Source organism: Diabrotica virgifera, chromosome 9, assembly GCF_917563875.1.
Source record: "Diabrotica virgifera virgifera chromosome 9, PGI_DIABVI_V3a".
NCBI classification, from domain to species: domain Eukaryota; kingdom Metazoa; phylum Arthropoda; class Insecta; order Coleoptera; family Chrysomelidae; genus Diabrotica; species Diabrotica virgifera.
In genome coordinates this window covers 8,923,588-8,944,170 of record NC_065451.1, presented here as the reverse complement: position 1 = coordinate 8,944,170, position 20,583 = coordinate 8,923,588, and the positions used below count along the sequence as shown (strand labels likewise).

Here is a 20,583-nt window from a genome sequence, read left to right as displayed (position 1 = left end):
TGACATGTCAAAAATTATCCGATATGGCAGCTGTGGTTTGGAGGTAAAGGTAAAGGTAAACAAATGTATAATATATTAGTTTTATTGTTGTGAGGACAGAAACAAAAAAGTTTATAATATTGTAGTGACTTTTAAATAGTTTTTAAAAGCAACAGGTACGTAATAATTGTTAATGTATCATGGGTATAAACTTACCTATTTGATCTGCCAAAATACATAGTATGCAATACTTTTATTTATATAATTTGATTACCATCAAAATTTCTATCAATATTCACCTAATATATTGTTTTTTTACTCTCTGTTTTGTTGTATTTTTTCAATTCTAAATCATTTCAATTCAAAATTAAAATAATTTGATCAATTTTCAAAATATCAAAATATCACAAGTTTAATCCGTTTAGTTAGTCGATCTTCGTAAATAATGACACATAGTGTCCGTGGCTAAAAGGAGAAGGCGAATGAATTCCAATACCAACCGCTCTTATCAGCGCTGGTTCGAGTCCCAATAGAAACTTTCTTTTTTGTTTTTTTTAATACATTTTATGATTGTAAGTATATTTATTATATAATTGTATTTTCAGAAAATACGTATTTAGTTAAAAAAAGTTTCGACAATTAATGTTCAGACATCATTTGTGGCTTGTTTAATGTGTTTGTGTGTGTTTTATTCTTTTATTATTTTAATTTTTGGCACTGTTCTAATAAAAATGTTTGAGAAGTAGTAAGTATAAATTAGTTTAATATTTAAACAAAATATAAATAAAAAGTATATTAATTTCGTTTAAATCATATAATAGAAGTATAACTTCTTACGTGCGTACAAAGTACACACACATTCTTTTTATGTTTTTATTTTTATCTCAGCCACATCGAGAACTAGCGAACAACTGTAAATAAAAAAGTTGTAAGCTTTAAAAAGTTCTGTCCGATTTTTTTTTTAAATTTTTGGCGGAAAATTTAAATTTTAGAACGATTTTAAAATTTTAAATGAGTATAAAAAAATAACTAAGGCATTTGTTTTCACGAAAAAAATATATAACGTGTATTTTTGCATAATGTTTCACCCTGAATATTTTCAAATTTTTAAAATTGGTGAAACGCACCTTTAAAAATAAAAAACCGCATTTTTTCGGTTTTTTTTTTTTCGTTTTTTGATCCAATTTTATACATGTTTTCAAAAAAGGTAACACCGTCACTAGAATAGGTAAAAAACTGAAAAATAATTGGGGTTTGCTTAATAAAAAATTTTTGTAACGCCATCCATTTTCAAGATACAGGGCGTTGAAGAAAACAAAATTTTACACATTTTTTACGATTTTGCCGAAACTACTGGCAACATTGTAATAAAACTTGGCGGGTTTTAAGAGGTAGTTATTGTGCATGTTTTGACATACAATATACAATTAACTTTTCAAATAAAAAAGATAGTACGCCACTGACATATTCTTTCAAATTAACAATCATTTTTTAATTCCTCGTTCAATTTGCGATAAAAAACTATCTTCTCATTTTTTCATACGACGCGCCGTTTTGCTGCAAAAAATAAAATATCTTAACGCTTCCAAAGTATTCGAATTAGTTTTTATAATGGATGTTATATTAATTAAGATATTTTATTTTTTGCAGCACAACGGCGCGTCGTATGAAAAAATGAGAAGATAGTTTTTTATCGCAAATTGAACGAGGAATTCAAAAATGATTGTTAATTTGAAATATCGAGGGGTTCGAGCGAAAACCCGATAATTAAAAATAACATTGTTTCGAGATAATCGCGATTAAAGATTTTAGGAAGTTGAATAAGTTTTCAAATCGTCATAGAAAGTTTAATGACGATTTGATTGAACTTCATATGACGATTTGAAATCTTCTTCAAACTTCCTAAAATCTTTAATTGCGATTATTTCGAAACAATGTTATTTTTAGTTATCGGGTTTTCGCTCGAACCCCTCGATATGTCAGTGGCGTACTATCTTTTTTTATTTGAAAAGTTCAGACCATTACCCCTATTCGCGCCAATGATGAATATCAAATCCTTAATTGTATATTGTTATGTCAAAACATGCACAATAACTACCTCTTAAAACCCGCCAAGTTTTATTACAATGTTGCCAGTAGTTTCGGCAAAATCGTAAAAAATGTGTAAAATTTTGTTTTCTTCAACGCCCTGTACCTTGAAAATTACAAAAAATTTTTATTAAGCAAACCACAATTATTTTTCAGTTTTTTACCTATACTAGTGACGGTGTTACCTTTTTTGAAAACATGTAAAAAATTGGATCAAAAAACGAAAAAAAAAAACCGAAAAAATGCGGTTTTTTATTTTTAAAGGTGCGTTTCACCAGTTTTAAAAATTTGAAAAAATTCAGGGTGAAACATTATGCAAAAATACACGTTATATATTTTTTTCGTGAAAACGAATGTCTTCGTTATTTTTTTATACTCATTTAAAATTTTAAAATCGCTTTAAAAAAATTTAAAGTTTTTCGCTAGTTCTCGATGCGGCTGAGACAAAAAATAAAAACATAAAAAGCCTAATTAGGCTCTAGGTGGGTCACATGACCGCCTAGGGGGCTATAAATTTCAGAAAGTTAGTTTCACTATATATGCTAAACGGTGACCTATATGGAATTCGAATCGAGTTGGGGGCAGTTTTCATCATCTTACCTGGCTAGGCCCTTTCTCACCTTTAGTACCATCCTTGGATTATAAGCTTTCATTTGACAGTTCATTCGTCGTTATACCTCTGACAGTATAATTCAACGTTTTCACATTTTTTCAAAATTGGTGAAAACAAAATGACAGGTTAGGAATCCAAAAAATAAAAGATGAGGTATTAACATGTAATAAAGACCAGGAACAACTTGAAAAATAAAAAATCAAACCAGAAACCAAAAAAATGGCGTATCCGATTTAAAACACATAAAAAGTCATTAAAAAATTAATATTGATTAAAAAATAAAATATATTGTAATCCATATCCTTCTAGAAAGCAGGTACGTGCGTGCCAAAAGGGTCCCCACTGTTCCATTCTAGTAAATTCAGTTTACACAGATAGGCGTTCTGGACAATTCCATGGGTCAAATAGCTGGTCGAACAAAAGTCAGAGTTTGGTAGACGGTTCGAGAACAGAATCGGAAGAATATAAATAGAGACTTTGTATTGAATGAAAGGTTGTGATTCTTATGTGAACCGTATGCATTTATATTGTAGTGATGTTGATTATAGTTACTTTCGAGTATTCATTACAAATCGTTATTTTTGTATAAAGTAATCATTTACAGTATTCGTTACTTTGATTACTATGATTACTTTTGTTACTTCTGTATTTGAGTATCGGTAATCATATCGAGAATCGCATTTCTCAGTAGGTAGGTATTGTGTATAGGTATTTTAATATAACAACGACCTTCACTGATCTGTTTTTACTCGATGGGATACGATTGGTAAAAAGTAATCAAGTCTACTGGTTGTAGATACAATAGTCGTTACTCGCTCTAATACGAAGTAATCAAAGTAACGAAATAATCAGAGTAATCAAAGTAACGAGTACTTTGTAATGAATAAATACTTTTTCAACATCTCTATTATATTGGCGGAAAATAAATGTACATACATTATATTTTTAGTAAAATGTGATATAAAAATAGTGATTGTAAAATAAATTAAAATAAGAACAAAATAAATTAAGCTTTAAAACTCAATAATAATAAATTAGGCAAACTGTTAAAAGTATTACAATATTCAAAAAAATCGTTAATACATTACCTTTTCTCTGCCTTTACAATGTGCTTGGCCATTGTGTTCCAGCAAAGCCGTAGTGAGTTTGTTGAATTCACTTCCTTCGTACTGGCTAAGGGCATCCCGGTATTTAAACAGTAATTTGTTCTGCTTGCGGTACTCCTCATCTTCCTTGGGAGGAGCATCCACTTCATCTTCTACTTTGGCTTTCTTCACTTCAGGGATATCTTCTTGTTTAATAGGACTAGAAATAGATAAGAAAAATTCAGGGTGGCCCAGAGTAAGTAAGAAAACATTTTTTTGTGGTTTTTTATTATGTATTAAAACTAATTCTATTGTTTCCTTCAGTATACTGAATAACACCATCTTTCCATCATTTTTATTCTTGCCAAAGACTAACTTTGATCCAGCTCCTCAAAATAGTTTTGAGAAGCTTTTTTTCTTTGGGAACATTTGGACAATGCTTGTTGACTGTACAGTTCCAGCCTTATAATTACTAGGAAGATACTGGGAAACTAAGAAGTAAAACAAACTTCAAAGATACATTTTTTCTTCTCTTTTCATAATGGTATTAAAATAAATGTGAGTGTCATAAAGACTGCAGAAAAAAAAATTAAAGAAAGGCCCAGGGATGCTTGAACTTTTGCAGTCCTGCAATCCAAGTCTAACTTCTAAAGTTTATATTAAGAAGTTAATGAATGAAAATGAAAATTTACATTTATATATTTGTCAAATAGTTATTTCTGGACCTCGGAGGTAAACTACACTATGTCGACATGGTGTTCACTTATTTTATACTCCACTTATTTTATTAGGTGAATTATTATACAAATTGGTTATATATTATCACTAAAATATGGTCATATTGTTTTTAAACCAGTTATGGGATATATCAGATTTTTATTAACATCCTAAGTGCTCTAAACTTTGTTACAAACACACGCTAAACACAGTTGTTCGAAATGACATAGTATAGTTTACCTCCGAGGTCCAGATTTATAACCTTCAACTGACTAAATAATCACTAAATACTTACACTATAGCCTTGATCACAGTATTCTGGTCCTCTTTCTTCAACCCTTTAAAACCAGGCAGCTTATCTCCAGATTCGAAGTATCCTAGGTCAGCTCTAATTTGAGCAAAACAAGTAACGTGATGCCAGAGATCTTGTCCTCCATATTTTCTACCTACTTCCGTTTCAAAATCTTTTTTGGCAATACGGACCTTTAAAAATCATGTTGATTTTAGAAATGTAAAAAATATAAATATTATTGAGGTTTCCACATTTTTCAAAAATAAAAAAGAAAATATTAAGACAAAAATCAAATCACCGACCAACAGAAATCGCAACACCCTGTATATTAAGCATTAGATGTAGAAAGTGTTTTTCGGAATTAGTATTGTATTCGGTTAAACACGTTCCTAGAAAATAAGAATACAAAATATTGGTTTTTCTACCGTTTATTTAAGCGTCGTTTAAACACAACGATAAGTCACAGCAACTAGTTGTGATGACAAGTTGAAACGCTGTTTAGACGCTGCGATTCAATGCGATACCACCTTCAACCCAACTCCAACTTTGATAAGTTGTGCGATGCACCGTTTACACACAATGATAAGTTGCAACAACTCGATTGACCTTGATAAGTTGTTTGATTTATCGCTGTGTTTAAACGACCCTTTAGATAGACATCTGTATACATTTATTGCGGAACTTTCTATTGTATGGATATACCACGAAACAATGAAAAGAATTATACAAAAGAGTAGGTTTAGTACATGGTCATTGAGGATAAGTAATTATCCTTTTTTCCGTAGAAATTGAAAATGTTAATTTGTATTTACTAAGAATGACTTATGGATTATTTGATACTAGAAAGTTGTTTTTTTTTGAGAAGACAGTAGCTTTGATCGCGCAGTACGTCCTGGGTATACCCAGAGGGAGAACGCCTGCGCATTACAAAATTTGGCGTTCGCGGAGTCCAAATCTTTCCCTCTGAACACCCTCCGGATTTTTAATTCGGTGTTCGCGCAGTACAGAAAAAAGATCCTGAACATGCCCGGGGTACGCTCTCGACGTTCGAGGATTTTGTTTCGGATTTTAAGTTCGCACAGGCGCACAAAATATTTGGGAAGAATTTCTTGACATTCTGTTCTTACTCCTTCCAATTCTTAACCTAAAATATTGTTTTGTTAAACAACTTATAGATGTAGATTCTGGTTTTTAAAGTTTTGAAATTATGTAAAGTGTTGTGTCATTTAAATATTCTTCAAACAAATTTTAATATTTTTTATATTAAAGCTATTTTAGTTGTTTTTGTCCATGTTTTCCATTTCGTATGTTTATAAATAAGTAGGTACTTACCTTTTCTAGTATTATTTTCATTCGATATTCGATAATTATCTATTACGGTAGTATGTATTACAATAAATTGTACTCTGTTTTTACTTAATTTCTTCTATCTAAATGAGCTTATAAGTACCTACATATTCTTGTGGTTTATTTTTCAGTTTAATTTATGAGTTAAATTAGTCTCTTATTGAATATAATGAAACATAAACAATACATCAAGCTTATTCTGAAACTATTTCTTGTGTCTTGTTATATTTCATTATTTTTGTGGTGTAATAAACCACAACACAATGCCACAACCCATTAAATTCAATACATAGATATCAAAATTGGAAATGATTGTTTTACTAAATTATTCCTTCCTTCAGATAATGTTCAACCCTCATGAAGTTAAAGGTAATTTTTATATCTACACTAGCTATAATACCCGGCTTCGCCCGGGAGTTGATATGAGATTACGCGGTAGTTGCAATAAAAAAATAAACTATGACGTAATAGTAAAAAAATTTATTGAAAACATTCGCTCATTTTTTACACTATTTGCTTATAAACAACGTTTTTCATTTTATTGTCTGGAGGAGATAACTTCTTTCAGTTCCTTTCGCAATCGCTTTTCAAATCGAACTAACTCTGGCGGGTGATACCGGGCCCTTATATATTCAGAGAGCATATTCGGAAAAGTTCGAGAGTATTTTCTTTTACACATTCTAGAATGTACTCGACATTATCGTCCGCCGTAACAATAAGTTCTGCAGCTATAGCATAAGTAGTAAAGGCGCGAAATTTGAAAACTTAAATTTTTAAATATTTTCAGAATTAATAATTAATAATTTGAATAACTAAACTTATCTCGCTTCAACTCCAAAATAAAAGCTACTTAATGCTGTATAAATACACAAAATTTAATAACTTTATTATAGAAACAAATGTAATTTAAGACTTTGTTGAAATTGGAATTTCAAATTTCGCGTCATTGCTACACATGCTGTAATTGCCCGCAGCGCCATTCGAAACGCAACTCAAATAATCGTTGTTCTGAATGGAGTTCAACTACTCGACAACAGATGGCGCCACTACTTCACTTAATTTTCAAGTTGAGGAATTGGAAAAGCCCTTATATCTTTAAAAATACGCCCTTTAAGTTAAAACGGGAACTTACTTGTTCGAGGGGGGATAAAGGGCTACGATAAAGTCCCTTTATCGTATCGGGAATCCTTTTTAAGTTTTATCGGCACACACATTTTATCAACTTAGTTTTATTATATATAATGATGATAATGATGTTAATACCGGAATATTTAAAAGTTTGGCGAAGGGGCGAAATTGGGAATATTTAAAAATTTGGTGGAGGAGCCAGGTCTAGGGCTAGCCAAGCTTGCTAGGAAAAGCCCTTATATCTTTAAAAATACGCCCTTTAAGTTAAAACGGGAACTTACTTGTTCGAGGGGGGATAAAGGGCTATTGCACTATATAAGTCCCTTTATCGTATCGGGAATCCTTTTTAAGTTTTATCGGCACACACATTTTATCAACTTAGTTTTATTATATATAATGATATCAACAATCTTACTCTCTACAAAAATGTAAGCTGGATTTCAGAGTGGAAATAACCACATTATATTGTGGAAATAATAAAGAAAGACTCTAATCAAATTTCTACCTTCTAAGAAAGGCATTGAATTATTGAATAGAAAGTTAATCCTTTGCCTGTTGCCTTTATTCTCTTTTCTTTTTCTCTTTGTTGACATACAAATTTGTTGCATTTGCATTTTTTTTGACATTTATTTCGAAATAAGAAAGAGACAACAAAAAGCTTCCTTCTCTAACCTTAATGTATGCAACCCGTCATTACATTGCGAATCCGAAAATTGTTCGCGGAGCGAAAAATCCTGAGCATGTCCAGGATAAGTTTACGTTGACGCCTGCGCATTGGAAACTAATCCCGAACTTACTCTGGGTATGCTCGATTTGTACTGCGCGAACACTACTAGTAAAATTTGTTTGGATAGAGATAGGTCCTGATTGGTGGAAAGAACAAAGTGGGAGATTTAATGATTTGGATGGAAGACTGTCTTCCATTGTGAATGGAAGACTGTGCGAGAACACTACAGTTTCTGCTGAGACGATGTTGCTAATTAGCCAAGTTTTGGAAAAAATATATGTTGTGAAAAGTTGTATTTGTGTCTGGTGGAAAGAGTTCCAACTGTGGTAGCAGACAGAAGAAATAACTGACATGTTGTAAATAATAAACAGATGTATAGTTTTATACTGGACTAAGTCGATTAGTTGAGATATCCTTGTGTCTGGAGGGAAGGGGTTTATTCATGTAGTTAAGATTTGGAGCAGAGGAGTTAGTAGGAGTATTTGGTGAAACTGAAAAGTACGAGCAAAGTGGGCAAGGCACAATCAAAGGAGAGAGAGGTGAAGTCATCAATTTTGGGGACAAAAGTTAGTTTCGTCATTTTAGTAAACAGAGACGATCAATCACGACCACCTATTTAAATTAGAGTTATTCGTTTTGTTGGTGTTATTGAGAATTAAAATAAATGAAAATTTATCGTGACTCACTAAAATTAAGAAGTCTTTGATTTGGATATAAGTTTAATTAATTTGTATTGATAATTTTGAATGTATGCTTTGATGAATGTTTGAAATTTTTATTATGCTGATCATTGTATATGGTATATGTTTATTCAATTTTTTACTTTTGATATTTGATTGGTTTTAAAAATATATCATTTGCTTTGTAAGTTCATAATTGTGCGTTAAATTTATTTTCCTATTGTCTATCCCTTTCCTCAAAGGCAACTAGCAAAAAATACTTTGAAGCCACGTTTTGTTTTAATTAGTAAAAGAGCCCTGAGATATCATATTAATTTGTTAAAAAATATATAAATCCAAGTAAAGAGAATTTAAAATAAATATTATAAACATACATTTGAACAAACCACAACAATATATATTGAAAATATGTAAATATAGACTGAAAAAATGTGAATGAATATTGAAAAAATTAATACATATTGAAACCTGTTGAAAAGTTGGTTTTAAAGTAATAGCTTGACGAAATTGCCTCTAAAAATCACAAAGTTTAGATGGCATAAAGGCAGTTCAAACTAAGGCTTTGGAAACACTGATAGATGTTACAAACCATGAATCTCAGAACTGTTTCAGTAACTTAAACCACTTATAAAAGCGTATTTTTAAGTTGAATGGGATTAATCTGAAGAATGCCACAAGCTGGATGATGAAGTAGAGTAGAATAAATTTTTATTCGCATAAATGTTTGTACATAATTGATCAAATAACGTCATATCATATCATTAAAAAATATTAAAACAGACAGAGTACAACCTTACACACATGCAATAAACAAAGTCAAATTCTTTCCAAAACCTGCCTGGACATAATATTGAACTACTATATTTAGCAAAATTTACCTCATCCTTTAAAATCTTCTGTTCACATCCTCTGCAAGCAGCCCTTCCGGACTTGGAATACTCAATTCTGAAATCCTTCAGAGCTTCTTTCTTCAATTTAGCATCGATTTTATCTCCAGCTCGTTTTTTCCCTTTTTTGTCTGGAACTATAGTAACACTTGACAGTCCGACTCTTCCCTTTATCTTGTCTTGGTCTTCAACTCTCAAAGATTCGTAGTGTTCAATGTCATCGACAGTCTTTGGTCTTTGTTTTTTGAAAAAGCACTCAAAGTGGTACCAATTGGGTTGTTTTCCATCGAAATGTGCAGACTATAACAATAAAAGTGAAAAGCATAAATATGTATTTGTTTAGGATGCCCACGTGCAACCCTGTGTTCCCATGAATAAAACTGCTGACTAAGTGGACTGTATATATTTTTATTACTAAGACATGTGTGAACTCTTTGAAGACAACAAACAGACTAACTAAAAAATGAATATGTCGCTAATAAGCCATATATGCACGCAGGCAGGGCCGTCTCAGGACATTTCATTAAATATTGCAGCGAACATGCCGCCCCTCCTTGAAAGCACAGTCTTTCAAGATAACTAAAACTAAAGTTCCTATTATATCAACAAAATAATGCAACAATATAACCTAAAACCAAAAATGATGTCCTAAAATAAACGAAAGTTTCTCTTTCCCCTATGTCTAATTATCCATCGGTAACACGCAAATTTTTGCCACCGCACGTTTAATACAGTGTCCATTACTCGTTTTGAGCGTCACTACCCGCACAATACCGTCTTTTCCAGGATGCACCTCCATTACCCTTGCCAAAGGCCATTTCATGGGTGGTACCCCACTCTCCTCCAAAATTACTATTTGTCCGGGTTTAATCTGGTCAGCTGAAGAACGCCATTTATTTCTTTCTTGCAAATTTGCCAGATAACCCTTGGACCATTTACTCCAAAAATTTTGCGTAATCTGCGTTACCAATTGGAACCTTTGAATACGACCCGGATTCAGATGTAGAATGTTTTCTTGCGGTAACGACACCAATGGACAGCCAATTAGAAAATGCCCAGGAGTGAGAACATTAAAATCAGTAGGATCCTCAGAAAGAGGGGTCAAAGGACGGGAATTTAAGCAGGCTTCAGTCTGCGCAATTACCGTATTCAAATCATCATAGGTGAGACTAGTGTCCCCAACAACCCTTTTTAAATGATATTTTGCCGATTTTACAGCTTCCTCCCATAAACCACCGAAATGTGGAGAATAGCTCGGTATAAAATGCCAGTTAATAGACAATTCAGATAAGTATCCAGCAAAAGTGCATTGATTTACCCTATCCCGTAAAAAATTAAATAAATCCTGAAGGTGGTTGTTAGCCCCTACAAAGTTACTTCCATTATCCGAATATATATCCCGTGGTAAACCCCTTCTGGATGTAAATCTTTTAAAACAAATCAAAAATCCCTGAGTAGTTAAGTCACTCACCAACTCCAAATGACCCTTTGTCACCAAACAAACAAAAATACAGAAATACCCCTTAATAATTTTTTGCCCTTTAAGCTTATGAGCCCTTATATGAAATGGACCTTCATAGTCAATGCCACACCGTTCAAAAGATTTAATACTAGGAGTTATGCGACTAGCCGGTAAATTCCCCATTTTTTGTTTAAGATGCAATGGCTTTGCCCGAAAACAGGTTATGCACTTACGTAATATATCCCGAACCACGCTTCTACCCGATATAGGCCAACAGGTTAATCTCACAATATTTAATAACGTTTGCGCACCCGCATGCAAATTTCGATAGTGTTCGTTTTGTATTATGAGTCTAGTTAACTTACATGATTTCGAAAGTATAATCGGATGCCTTTGGTCGTACGCTACCTCAGCATTCTGTATTCTTCCTCCTACCCTTATTATACCCGAATCACCAAAGAATGGATTTAAACATATTATTTTACTTGAATTTAAAACCTTTTTTGAATTTTTCAGAGCTTGCCAGTCTTCATAAAAACTCCGTTTCTGCGATAATATTATTAGTCGTCTCAAAGCTGTTTCTTGTTCGTCATTTGAGAGAACCTTACTTAAAACCCTTTGTTCCCTTTTTAATTTAGAAATTTTGTAAAATCTAAATATCCAACGTATTACATTTTTTAACCGTTTAACACCAGAATATTTACCGAATATGTCCTGTACCACAATTGGAGAAAATACCAATTTTGTCTTTCTAATTTCTGGCAGCTCCTCTACTTTAACGTCTGATTCTGTTTCAAACCACATTTCTTCGTGCAGTCCTAAAAAATTAGGACCATCCCACCACAATCTAAAATCCTTGGATTGCTCTGGTTCTATCCCTCTTGATAAAACATCCGCTGGATTTATCTCTGACCTAACATGTCCCCAAGAATTTTTATCCGTTAACCGTTGAATATCCCCTACTCTATTCGCTATAAAAGTTTTCCATTGGCATGGTTCTCCCCGTATCCATGGCAATGCTATCGTGGAAGCCGTCCAGAGTCTTATCTTGGTAAACCTAATATTTAAAGATTTAATTACCTCTTTAGTCAATTTTGCTCCTAAAAGAGCAGCACATAGCTCCAGTCTTTCCAAACACGCAGACTTCAAAGGAGACACCCTAGATTTTGAACAAACGAAATTTACATTATCCATACCGTTAACATCCGTTGATTTTTTCCAATAAAATTTTCGATTTATTTTTAATTCTTCCAGAGCCGTTATTTTATCCCTGAGCCTGCTACAGGACGAGTAAAGTTCCTGAGGTAATGATTCATCCCATCCCAATTTCATCTGCCATAATGTTTGTATTATTAATTTTACCCTTATCATCACTGGACTAACTAGGTCAAGTAAATCGAATACTTGAGCTACGACCGATAGAATGCCTCTCTTGCTCACCTTATCTTTTCTTGTATCAATCGTAATACTAAAATATAAAACATCTTCCTTTGAATTCCATAATAATCCAAGTGTTTTATTAATCCCATCTTCCGCTAGATAATATTCTATATCTCCTACCGAATTAAACTCATCCATAAGAACCTCTGGATGATTTGACTTCCATTTTCTTAATGGAAGACATCCTGAACCCAAAATACTAATTATTTCCCCTTTTAAACCTCTATCTTCTTCAACCGTGTTTGTACCCTTTATTAAATCATCCATATAAAAATCACGAAGTATAACTTGACTTGCCCTTTGATATTTATCCCTCTTTTCCCTAGCTAACTGTAATAAGCATGGAACCGCTAAAAAACTATATGGAGCTAACCCGTAGGTGACCGTGTTCAACCTATAAACTCCTACTTCATTTTTCGTTGAAAATTCCCTTGGAATTCCTTGAAATTCCTCGTTTGAATCATAAATCAAAATTTGCCGGTACATCTTAGCTATATAAGCTAAAATGACTATAACATGTTCCCTAAACCGTAACAAAATATTAAATAAATTATCCTGTAACTTAGGACCCGTCATTAAATTATCGTTTAGCGCGATTCCCGAATCGCTAACCGCAGACCCATCAAAAACAACCCTACATTTTGTAGTGATAGAAGAATCATTGAACACCCCGTGGTGACAACGATAATAAGCAGCTCCTGAGACTTGATTCTCATCCTCAATCTTGGACATGATTCCTAACTGAATATATTCCTTCATAAAATCACGATATTGCTGCTTAATGTTGGCGTTCCGTTCTAATTTCCTTTCCAAATGATTAAATCTTTTTAACGCCGTGTCATAAGATTGGCCCAACTTATCCACATTATCCTTAAATAGATATTTCACAATAAACCTGCCTTCCCAGTTTCTCTCCCTAGAATTTTCAAATAATTCCTCACATCTTCGTTCTTCCGCTGTATGAGGTGTAGCTTCCTCACATTCATCCAAGCTCCGAAACCGTTCTAATTGTGCTTCAATATTTTTATTTTCCGTAAAATTGCAACTTCGTTTTTTGTGCTGGGCACTAACCCCTAGTATTAGCCCCGATACAATCAAACCCAATTTGGTTTTTTGAATAAAAGGTCCCTCTTTATTCAACTTGAACCGCCCTGTACAAAGTAAGTCCCAAAATACAGGTGCTCCAAGCAGCAAACTTATTTTATTTGTTTTCCAAAACTCAGTATCTGCTAGAGTAATATTTTCCGAAATTTTAAAAGTATTTACTAAATCCATGCTATGTGACGGTAGACCGTCAGAAATTTTATCAATGGCTAAGAAACAACCGTCCATTTGAAAACTATTACATTTAGACCGTACCGTTAAGTTAACCGAATCCCTTATGCTTGCGCAATTGTGCTCTATCCCTTTTACCGGTATATTTACTTTAAAGGACTTTAGTCCTGTCTTTTCCCATAATTCTTTAGTCATAAAGTTTGATTTTGAAGCACCGTCTAATAATGCTTTACAGTCACTTAATTTTTCCGATTTTTCCATTATTTGTAACTGTTCCGTAGATAATAAAATCTCCCTTGAATCCGTATTTTCCGATATCCTCACCGATTTGTAACTGTGAACAATATCCTGTTCACAGGTTCGCGTACCTTCTGTATTTCCTTGAGCCCTCGAATTTTCATTATAATTATTTCCCGAATTATCCGCTGTGTTAACAGTGCTTTTCCTATTGTTGTTATTACCCGCATTAATCCGATTTACCGTATTATTTGCCGTGTTGTTATTATTAACCTGATTTCCCGTATTATGTGCCGTTTTAGCAGTGTTTTCCCTATCATCATTATTACCCGAGTTAATCCGATTTACCGTATTATTTGCCGTATTATTATTATTAACCCGGGTTCCCGTAACCGCATTTCCCGCAGTCGTATGTTCCGTAACCTCATTTTCCGTAACCGTATTTTCCGTAACCGTATTTTCCGTAACCGTATTTTCCGTAACCGTATTTCCCGTAAACCGTATTTCGTAACCTGTTCCCGAAAAAACAGGTACCGTATTATTATCCGTTTGTGGTGTCCCGCGACTAGCCACATTTGTATTTACCGAATCCGAAATATTTCTACCGAAATTCCCTGAAATATGTGGCAGAATATTATGTTTTCTACCACAAGCACTGCAACCTGGCATAGTACAGCCTTCTACCCTATGATTCCGCCTTTCCGTTTGAGCCCGATTATCCGTATTTTTTACCAATGCTCCTCTTTCCGTTGGAGCCCGATTATCCGTATTTTTTACTAATGCTCCTCTTTCCGGTGGAGCCCGATTTTCCGTGTTTTTGCTAATACCCGCATTTTTAGAACCATCGTATGAATTTTGTAATTTACCCTCAGCCAACGCAATAATCCTAATATAATTATCTTCGAAACTAACCCTTTCATCTAATTGTTTCCCTGAACTGTCTAATATTTCAATTTTTGACTGAATGTCTGCAAATTTATCCCAATTTTCTTCACATTTCGATTTCCGAAGACGTAATTCTATGAATTGCAATTCATTATCCCTTATATTATTTATAAATGTTTCAAACCGGCTTAATTGACCTTTAATTACACCCCTTCTAGCAACTAAATCTGTTAGATCACCCATTATAAACCAAAAATAATTTATTAAAACCAATAATTATTAAATCAACCAAATGTATTATCAAATTAAATTCTTCAATTTTAAACTCCGGAAATAAAAGTAATTAAATCAAAATTTACTACCTATGACAAATGAATAACATGCAATAAACACAGACCAAATTATGCTGTTTTTTATCTAATGTAATTAAGGAAAATATAAATAGGATATATTAGCTCACCCACTTTCAATTTTATTATCGTCGTAAAACCATGCGGCTATTATATGTAGCTGAAACCTGATCCGCTGATTCCAATTCCCTTCTTTATGTTCTTTGTTTTCCGTTGAACTTGCAAAGCAAAAACACTTAACCGTCTTGAGACCCACTTGTTGACTTCACCGAATTTTAACCAAACTATTCACTTATTACGTCACCGTCACCACGTTGACGATGTATGTCTTAGTGTAATCTAATTAAAACTTAACTGCTCCCTTGACCAATTTACATCGGCACTATAGTGAAATTTGATCTGTCTCGAATGGACCAATGTTTAGGATGCCCACGTGCAACCTTGTGTTCCCATGAATAAAACTGCTGACTAAGTGGACTGTATATATTTTTATTACTAAGACATGTGTGAACTCTTTGAAGACAACAAACAGACTAACTAAAAAATGAATATGTCGCTAATAAGCCATATATGCACGCAGGCAGGGCCGTCTCAGGACATTTCATTAAATATTGCAGCGAACAGTATTATCTATCAACAACTATTACTTAATTTTGTTTAAAAAAAAGTAATGCAAAAATGACTGAAAAACAATAAAGAAATTTACTTATTTTTTGTGATATATGGTATACAGCCAGCTTCAGGAAATTTTTCCTTGTAGATCAGTGATTGTGATTCCCTAAGTGGTCCAGGTGGACCCCCAGGGGTCCACGAGCGACTCAACATGGGTCTACGTTGGCGTGAAATAAAAATGGGGGTTCCGAAGTTGTAAGTGGGGGTCCACGAACATTTTATAGTGATTTGGTATTTATTTAAACAAATTTGCATTTTTTTATCGTAAAATATCAATGGAAAAAATAATGTTTTAATAGTAGGAACTCAAAAATGTCATTATAATGCATTATAACAAGTTATTTTGATTAAAAACAACTTTTTGATCAAATTTTAGTGTAGAAAACGTTAAAATGCCATTTTTTACATTTTCCTCCATTCCCATAATACATGTCTTTCGATTTGAATGAAAATTTGCTCATAGATAGCCAAAACACAGGACTTTAAGTGGTTAACGCCAGGTTTGATAATCAACTTAAAGTGCAGATTAACTAAAGTTCACTTTAATGCGTATTACAATTCCGTTGATAAAGGTGCCAACTTAAAATTTAAAGTCCACTTTAACTAGTATGAAATCGAGCGTAAAAGAATTTGTATAGTTTTACAATACAAAAGAAAATACGTAGAATAATATCAGAGTCAAAAATATAGGCGTCTACTGTAAGTACAATTAACTCGAAAAAGGGACCTTTAAAGGGAAAAAGGGAAATTTATTTGGACCAATTTCAGTTCCTACCATTTTTGTCGAAAAGTTGAAAATGGAGGAGATGTTGAACAAAAACCACTGCTATCAAACCAATCAGGTCTTATGCTGGCGCCTTTACCGCATACTGACTTACTGACTCAACGTTATTAGTGTTTCATTTTAATTCTATTAAGTATGTTATCATTATTATTTTAATAAAAAAATAGCAAGAAAATATACCTACTATTTCTTATTTATTTTTACCACTCCGAATTTACGGTTGGAACTCACCCGCGATGCCAATTTCCATCGTTAAATCTTCACATTTGAGACGAATTTTGGGAAGATGGTAAAAATGTAGCAGCAAATGGTCCACCGAAACCAGTAAATTTTTTATAGTGGTCTACGAGAAAAATTAGTTTGGGAACCTCTGTCAGTAGATTAATAAAGAAATGATGAATGAAATAAAACAAGTAAGGAAAGAACAAACGGAAAGTAATAAACAACTAAAAGAGATAAAGGCAGAAAACAGCAAATTAAAAAACAATGTGAAACAATTACAAGACAAAATGGAACTGGAGAAATCAAGTAAAAATAAAAGTTGGATCATATCAGGCTTAAAAATAGATACAAATGATTAGAAACTAAAAGAAAGCATGAAAGCAGTCATATCACAAGAACTGCAGGCGCAAATAAAACTAAGAAACACAATAAAAATTGGGTAGAGGAAATAAAAAATGTAGTATATCAAAGTGTGTAAATAATTTATTTCTTTAGCTGAGCGCTTTCGACATAAACGTCATCATCGGAGCTAATGGTCAATTGTTAAAAAAGTACCGCTACAAAATTGAGGTGTTAACATTTGCATCTTGTGAAAATAAATTTTGGTTGGATATGCTATGTCCTCCGTACAACCCCAAACAGCAAAAACAGAAAAACGGCCACATTACACGTTACACAAACACAAAAAGAATTTTTTCATGGTATAGGTATCACCCATCCATTGTTGGCCTAGTAGAAACAGCTGACTGACAGCGGTTGTACGGAGGACATAGCATATCCAACCAAAATTTATTTTCACAAGATGCAAATGTTAACACCTCAATTTTGTAGCGGTACTTTTTTAACAATTGACCATTAGCTCCGATGATGACATTTATGTCGAAAGCGCTCAGCTAAAGAAATAAATTATTTACACACTTTGATATACTACATTTTTTATTTCCTCTATTCATTCAAGTGTGTACAAACTTATCAGTCTTTCAACTATTTTTTTTACAATAAAAATTGGAGAAATAGTCTATGTTATAGAAACAAAGCTTCACAGATAAAATTTAGATATTAAATAAGAAAAGTATCATAAGATCACATCTACATCAATGACAATCTGACATCAAAAGAAAAGGAAAATAGCAAAAGAAGAAAAATGTAAAGGAAAACGGACAAAAATATGCTATAAGAAGTTGACTGTGAACTGGAAGGAATGGATATGGGATTGAGAAAAACAACAATTAAAAGAAAAGTAAAAGTAAGTAAATTAAAAAAGTACAATTGCCAAAAAATAGTAGAAGAAAAACAACTGTTAAAGTATGATACCAGAACGAGAAGTAAAAGGACTACACCTATAGAAACCGAAAACATGATCACAAAAGAAAGGCAACAGTCTAAGGAAATAATAAAAATCGGGACATGGAATGTGAGAAGTATTTATGGGCAGGAAACAAGGAAACAGACCAAATTATGGAAAAATATACAATATATATCCTTGCGGAATGGGACGTTTCGATGCCGCCGGTTCATCGCCGGCCGTTTCGATGCCGCCGGTTCATCGCCAGTCCACTTCATCGCCGTCATATCTCGCATTTCCTAGAATTCTTAATTAATACTAAAAATAACTAATAATTGTAACTGTCGAAAATTCGGAAATATATCAGATAGGGATTAATTGACTGGCGATGAATCGGCCGGCATCGGCATCGAACTGGCGGCATCGAAACGGCGGCGATGAAACGTCCTAGACCCATATCCTTGACCTGTAAGAAACGAAAAGGTGCTACTTCGGTATGCGGTCTACGGCAGAGTTTCTAGTTTGGTATGCGGTCTACCGTCTGATATGCGATATACGGCAGTTTAGCTGATTCGGCATGCGGTCTACGTACAAAAACAAATTAGAGAAACTATTACAAACTTTTTATTTATTATTTATATATTATTTTATTTATTACAAACTATTACAAACAAATTTATTATATTACTTAAAAGTTAAATAATCTTTGAAAAACTTATTTGTAGGGTCAACTGACAATACATAAACATTTTAAATGGTTTATACATATACATCTCTAACATCGTGCAGAAAAGCGATAAACTTATCTTCTACATTCCTTCATAGAAACTTCCACGCAACATAATCCAAATGGGACTGCAAAGTACTGACAGGAACACCTCTCATTTTTTTCAAAATCGTAATTTTACCCTCCAACCAGGATCTTTCTATCCCTTGCGTATGTGCTCCTGTTTGTGGGTCGACATAATTTTCCTGGTGGTTAACGGTTGAGTGCACGTAGCCTAATTGGCGCAAATTGCCGTATGCTGGCCATTCGTCCGAGTGAATTACTGACCCAGCTTCAACTTCCCTTTGTATGATGGGAACTAGGGTCGCTCTGTCTCTTCGCTCAACATAAAAATATCGGACCTCCTCTTTACTCTTTAATCCGAAGACCCAAGGACCGTCAATTCGGCGTCCATGATTCCGATTATTTTCCGCTTCAGCATCGCTGTCTTCTGATTCTGCTGGATGGTCTCCATTTAATATTCGTCTTCTGTTGTATTTCCTTCTGCCCGCAAATCTGGCTTCGTCAATTTGGATTGGGTCTTCTTCCGTACCTCGAAGCTGTCCACGGCGATTCACTGACATCACAGAGGAACAGACTTCTCGACACATGCTGTACCAGTCCCCTATAGCTTCACTTCCTCTCCCCGTTACTTTCATTACTGTGTCAAAATTGAGTTCCAAAATGAACATGAACATCAATTCCAAAATTTGACATAAAGTTAACTTGCAGTTAATTTTTCCATTTAAGTCGGTGAAATGGAAAAAACGGTTGCCATGCCTAACTGATCTTGTGGTCTGGCATCCTCTCCTTGGACAGCGAAGAACTGGTCTATATTCACCACCCCGATCTCGTTTCCGCTTTTCTTCCATTTCTGCCCCACATCGGTGGCACGACTCAGCGTCTTCAACATTTTGTAATAAACCGTTCACTCGTAGAAATGCTACTGCCTCTGCTTCGCTCGAAATGACAGTTTGATAAAACTCTTTTAGCAACATTTTGTTTGCAACTAAATCAATCTTCATTTTGGGGCTCATTTTATACCAAAATAGGTCATTAAAGGTTTTAGTATAAGCACTACGTAATTGACCAATAATGAGTTCGTCATAATTTCCCTAATTTGTTTTTGCATTCCTAATTGAGCAGTAATGAGTTTATTTCAAAGATTATTTACTTTTTAAGTAATATAATGAAATAGTAATGAGTTTGTCATAATTTCCCTAATTTGTTTTTGCATTCCTAATTAAGTAGTAATGACTTTATTTCAAAGATTATTTAACTTTTAAGTAATATAATAAAATAGTAATGCTTGTAATAGTTTCTCTAATTTGTTTTTGTAGGTAGACCGCATGCCGAATCAGCTAAATTGCCGTAGACCACATATTAGACGGTAGACTGCATACCGAAGTGGCACCAACGAAACTACTGGGGAATGAAATAATATAAATAGGAAAGAGCACTCTTGAAGAGTGAGGAAATCAAGAGGTGCTTGGTGCTTTGGAGTGGGATTCATAGTGTCAGAGAAAGTAAACAAAGGAGTTGTAGGATTTTTAACCAATATCAGACAGAATATGTTTGAGAGTAGGAGAAAAGTATAGAAAGATAGACATCATTAACATACATGGGTCCTCTGAAGACAATGATATAAAAATAATTATTGGA

General features: G+C 33.6%; 1 protein-coding gene across 1 annotated transcript in view; it reads right to left on the bottom strand.

Moving 5' to 3' along the window:
- The window catches only part of LOC114332242 (poly [ADP-ribose] polymerase), an 85,777-nt gene that overhangs the window by 44,500 nt on the left and 20,694 nt on the right, over positions 1 to 20,583 (bottom strand). The window contains exons 2-4 of the mRNA XM_028282000.2: positions 9,535 to 9,843; positions 4,778 to 4,965; positions 3,769 to 3,985 (exon numbers count right to left, since the gene is read on the bottom strand). Coding sequence (XP_028137801.2) covers positions 3,769 to 3,985; positions 4,778 to 4,965; positions 9,535 to 9,843 — 714 coding nt within the window. The remainder of the gene's footprint in view (positions 1 to 3,768; positions 3,986 to 4,777; positions 4,966 to 9,534; positions 9,844 to 20,583) is intronic.